The sequence below is a fragment of the Glycine soja genome, chromosome 15 (assembly GCF_004193775.1).
Source record: "Glycine soja cultivar W05 chromosome 15, ASM419377v2, whole genome shotgun sequence".
Lineage (NCBI taxonomy): Eukaryota > Viridiplantae > Streptophyta > Magnoliopsida > Fabales > Fabaceae > Glycine > Glycine soja.
The window spans coordinates 42,916,438-42,921,832 of NC_041016.1; the positions used below are offsets into that span (position 1 = coordinate 42,916,438).

The 5,395-nt window shown below is 39.2% G+C and overlaps 1 protein-coding gene across 1 annotated transcript; it reads right to left on the reverse strand.

Moving 5' to 3' along the window:
- Window positions 1-369: 369 nt before the first annotated feature.
- Window positions 370-4,782, reverse strand: LOC114386174. The gene is made up of 11 exons (XM_028346167.1): window positions 4,498-4,782; window positions 4,222-4,415; window positions 3,894-4,092; window positions 3,054-3,794; window positions 2,707-2,960; window positions 2,435-2,602; window positions 2,252-2,356; window positions 2,080-2,158; window positions 1,287-1,359; window positions 1,138-1,184; window positions 370-597 (listed from the first exon to the last, which is right to left on the reverse strand). Exons 1-11 carry the CDS (start codon window positions 4,780-4,782, stop codon window positions 370-372), a joined length of 2,373 nt encoding a protein of 790 aa, XP_028201968.1.
- Between the last annotated feature and the right edge of the window lie 613 nt (window positions 4,783-5,395).

Below are 5,395 nucleotides of genomic sequence, written 5' to 3' on the forward strand. Positions count from 1 at the left end.
TGAAACTTCATAAATTTTTTTCATTTGTAAGAATAAAACATAAGTACAAAAATTTATAATAATTCAAATATTTTACTCAACTAAATAGGTTACACTACTACAAAAGCAGAATTCAACGTCAGTTAAAATGAGTATACTACGTCGGTTGAAGACCGTCGTTGTCTGCGACGACGTAATAAATGCAATAGCTTTCAAAGACGGTCAAAGAAAACCGTCGTAGACATTATAGAATTCTAAGACGGGCTGCCGGATAGCCTCGTCTTAGAACTTACGAGAGACTACGACGGACATGGGGACAACACCGTCGTAAACATAATCTTGTTCTACGACGGTTGTATCCTACGGACCGTCGTAGAATGGTCCACAATTCTAACACGACTGCCGGACAGCCCCGTCGTAGAAGTAACGAAAGACTACGACAGCCATGGGGACAACACCGTCGTAGACATAATCTTGTTCTACGACGGTTGTCTCCTGAGAACCATCGTAGAATGGTCCTATTACTACTACGGTGTTTTGTTGCGGACGACCGTCGTAAGAGACGGTGTTAATACTACTACGGTCACGATACAGCACCGTCGTTGACATAAACGTGTTCTACGACGGTTGTATCCTAAGGACCATCGTAGAATTTTCTTAATACTACTACGGTCTTCTGTTGCCGACGACCGTCGTAAGAGAGGGTCCTAATACTACTACGGTTTGCTGAGTATGATCGTCGTAGAAATGTGCTGGTTCTACGATGGTCGTGTCCGTAGAACCATCGTGGAATGTATTTTTTTTAAAACAGCAAATTGTGCAGTAAAAATGTGCTGGTTCTACGGTTTTTTTTTTAAAACCCAAGCCTTGTGGATGGCTGTTCAGGATATAGTACGTGCACATTGTCCTATAATTGGAACCTGATCATAATAATCGGGAGAAATATACATTTAATTAGTCAAATTTAATAATAAGAGCACATAATTAAGGAATAAAAAGATGATATAAGCACTTTGAAAATCCTAAAAGCAGATGAAAATGCTTCTTAGAAGGATACATGCATGATAATGTCTGTTTATTTTAAAGTCATTAAATTAAGACACAGAGCTTAATTAAGGATCCCTAATGACTCAACCATTTTTCCATTGAACTGATTACCTTGTAATAAGATCTATTGAAGGTCACAGCTTGGTTGATGTGTCCCCCTGTAGCAACAACAACAAACAAACCCAATAGATCATAGACTTAAGATGGTAATTTAGAGGAACAACAAAGTCACCACCACCCTGATGGTAATTTCAGCTCACCTGCAGGTTTAAACAAAGGAGGTGGGGGTACCTCCTTGTAGTCCTTGTCACCACCACCCTGAGCAGAAGTTACCTAGCTGGGTTTAAAGTCAGCAATTCTAGCAGTAAAAGTTAATGACACGACAACATTATGATAGACAATTAAGTACAAGCAAAAAAGTTAGTTATCAAATGTTAAGTGAAACAAAAAGCAGAGAGAAAATTAATTTCAATATACAACTCAAGCATTAACTGAAACAATGTACTGTTCAAGGCACACGGCCACATTGAAGGGCTGGATAGGAAATTGTTCAAGCTGAGAGAAAATTAAATTCAATATACAACTCAAGTTATCTAAACAATGTACTGTTCTCAGTAGAGAAATAAAATTCTGGCGGAAACGAAAATTGTTCCTAAGTTATCTAATTTTTTCTTGGTTCGCATTTCTTCATTTGGATAAAATATGCCGCCCATTTATGCCGGAGTGTGGTCATGGTCTCTTCTGTTAGCGCTGATCGATCAGAAAACCACTGCACATGTATATATGAATTTAGTAAGGACCTTGGCATCAGGTAAAAACTAGTGACGTCTAATTACATTAACAAGTAAATCAATAATCAGAAACATACGTGAATCCAGTAATCCTTCAATCCACCACTTACGATGCACCATATCCATTGCATAACATAGTATCCACACTCGTAATTTCCGGTTTAAACATGACTCTACACGACATACGCACACACATTACGTTGTGAATTCAGTCAACGCAAACAGAAATGACATCCATATGGCATTTAGAATTTAAATAAACATGTACCTTTGCTTCAATCCACTGAGGCCCATGCTGAGGTGGCTTTCCCTCTGCAGTTTTGGTGACTGATTTCATTGCACTATTTTCAAAATAGAAACAAAGCATTACGATCATTGGTGGTTTGCTGTAGGAGTGCATTATGTCATTGAGGCACGGTAGAGGCAACACTAACCTGTTTACTGCACCCTTGATGGCAACATCCGGCTTCTTTCGCAAAGAACAAAACCAAACCACTAGATTGTCGCCTGGGCACAATACAACAAGCTGCCAATGGGCCCTGAATAGGTAAAGATACTTCATTAAGTCAATATGTTAAACATTACCGTACTTGACCAACATTATTTGCTCAACTTACTGGTTTAAATAAGGTGCTATGTAAATTTGTTTTCCTGCTTCCTTCAACCACCTTCCAATGTAATTTTCACACTCTTGACGTCTACTGCTTGCATTGTGGATACACTGAGGTTCAAGGAACCCATACAATGCTCCATAACCAATGCTCGCACTCCAATCATGAATAAACCTATGTAAAACATTTTTTCATAAAAGTTGTTAATAGGTTATTTAAACTAGCTAACTCAATTGTACAGTGTACAAATGTTTGAGCTAATATGGGTATACACTTACATAAGCCATAGCAGTAGAATGGAGATGTTTAAACACTTGTCTCCTAATATTATCTCGCTCACATCAGCGTGTATGATGAAGAAGCCATCTTTGACATTATTGATCCCAAATTTAGCACCATCCCATGACACCTCAACGGGCCTTTGGTAAATGTCGAACAAGTTCTTCACCAACTCTCCCAATGGATCAATAACCTCAGCTACCTTTTCCTCCTCAACAGTCTTCAATGGTGAGCTCACATCCTTCTCTGCTTCCTACAAGAGTACAAAACATTTAAAAAAGACTTACGTAAGTAACCATTTTAAATTATAGGAATTAATGTTACAATCCATTAAACATGTTATTTCCTCAGGCAAGATGGGTTTGACCAAATGTGTTGGCCATGGAACAAAACTACCTAAAGCTTCTTTGACAAACTTTATTTCTGATGTAGGGATTGGAACCTCCGCATCACCAAAAATAACTTCCACCATACTCACGGGAACAACATCATCAGCATAGGGCACATTGTGGATGGTGCCAAAACTGTCGCACTGTTTGCCCACTGCCACTAATTTGTTGGAGTTCTCGGCAGTTACATGCAGCCCGACGTTGTCACCATTCAACTTAGAGGGTTTTTTAGCTAATGCATTTGTCTCTGTTGCTGCACAGCTTCCCTTCGTGCTTACCCTTGCTGCTAATACTTGTATATCATTTGGCTGAAGTGGGGCTGAATGTTGTGATGCAATTTGTGACAACTCCAACTTGATAGCTTCTTGTATTTGTCCTTTAAATGTGTCCATAGTGCGCTGTTTTTCCTCTTCTACCCTCCTCATCCACACCTCCTCTCTTTTAATGTTTTCTTGTTCAACCTGTCTTTGCCATTCTTCTTTTAGGTTACCAATTATATCAGCCAACTGTTCTACAGTGATGTTTGATGAAGTGGTAGACCGACGCGATGCTGGACCAAAGTACTGCATAATTGTAACCCCTATCCCAGCCCCACGTACACGACCAGGATGCTCCGGTCTTCCAATAGCCATGTTCAAAATATCATCACGTCCCGAAGGCACAATGCTGCCCTGCCTGCTTTGCTCTTCCAAAGAGTCCTGTTCATATAACACAAAACAAGATCAAGGCATAAAGGAAGTTGTCATTGAAGTATTTGATTTGTTTGTCAGTAACAATTAATGATAATAGTTGCTTACAATTTTGTCAGCAATTTCTTTGGCGGCTTGAGATGTCATCTGGCCATATTGTTTTGTGCGTGCACTCTTCCATTTCTCGTGTCTAGAAATTGGTGATGGTGGGAGGTACAATGAAGGGTCCTCAGTAAATGCTGCTTGTTCTTCTCGTATCTTCCTTTTTTCAGCCATTAATTTTTTTTCTAGCAGCTCATAGCCTCCCCTAGACAATAAGTGCAGAGAGTCATTGTACATTAATGATGCAAAACATGTATTCCAAGGAAAAGCATGAACAGTTTGTAAGATACTCAAAACATTAAAACTGGAAATAACCTGCCAGGTAGGGGTTTGCCTCATTTTTGCAAACTCGGCCCAATCTTTTTCATTAATGCCATATTTAACCAAAGGCTCATCTTTTGCTTGGCCGTCAGTGTTACCATACACATATTTTGTTGTCAACGCCAACTTAAATTGCCTCCAACGCGTTGCCACAGTTGACATCACCTTCTTTTTAGCATTATCACCCTCGGGGATGTCGAATTTTGCCTACAAAACATGTGTGTCAAACTAAAAAGCATAAACATGAATGTGTGTAACAAATATTAAATGACCAGCATGAAGGACTTACCAATATGTTATCCCATATCATGTTCTTCAGTGTTTCAGGTACATCATTCCAGCTAGCGTGAACAATTGGAATCTTGTCTCGTGCCACAACTCCAAGGTAACTGTGAAACTGATCCTTATGAGGTCCAGATCCTGTACCAGTCGCTGGATTCACATTGACTGTTGCCCTTGCTTGCTCCAATGTTCTTGTTGTCAACCTTCTTAGCCGAGTGGCTTGTCTAGTTTTCCTAGACGTCCCATCAGAAGGAATCTCGGCCTGTGTGGGAGATGGAGGGGGTGTCGTCATTCGAATGACCCTGCTGAAACAAAATACAGTCTTAAGTAGTCACCAAGTAACGATTACTGCACACAAATTCTTAGCATTGTTTGTCTATGCATTCAGTGGTTATGCAACACTTATGATACACATAAACACAAACACACACATTGTTGCATTCGGAGACTAAAATGAAACCTATTCTGAAATTGAAAAGCATGTTTCTCAAAGAGGGTACAATGCAAATATGGTCCTGAAGATACAATGCCTAATGGTGTACTATATTTTATTTCATATTTGGTATTCGCATTGATTAAACTCCTCCTGTGTTTCTAATCATATGAAGTATGACTAACTGCATTTGGTTACCTTATTTGGCAAGCAGTTGAAAGAAAAGTGAATATAAACACACACATGAAAGAAAAGGCCACTAACAGCCAAACACCAGAGCAGATCTGAGCAAATCATCATTTGAATCTCATTTTCATTGTCAAAGTCAACAAGCCTAAGTGAATATAAACATGGACATGCCAGCATCAAATTTTTAATCAAAATTAGTAACTACATGATTCCTCTACAATACAAGCAGAAGTAGCCCTCTATCGAGGGAATCAAATAATGGAAACACAAGGAAAGAAATAAC

What these genes read in the sequence shown, in the direction of transcription:
- LOC114386174 (XM_028346167.1), bottom strand. Translation starts at nt 4,782, where the DNA reads ATGACGACACCCCCTCCATCTCCCACACAGGCCGAGATTCCTTCTGAT. An exon ending in ATCAAGGGTGCAGTAAACAG is followed by an intron (nt 2,159 to 2,251) that starts GTTAGTGTTGCC and finishes TTTTGAAAATAG; the next exon opens with TGCAATGAAATCAGTCACCA. An exon ending in TCCTTTGTTTAAACCTGCAG is followed by an intron (nt 1,185 to 1,286) that starts GTGAGCTGAAAT and finishes TTGTTGCTACAG; the next exon opens with GGGGACACATCAACCAAGCT.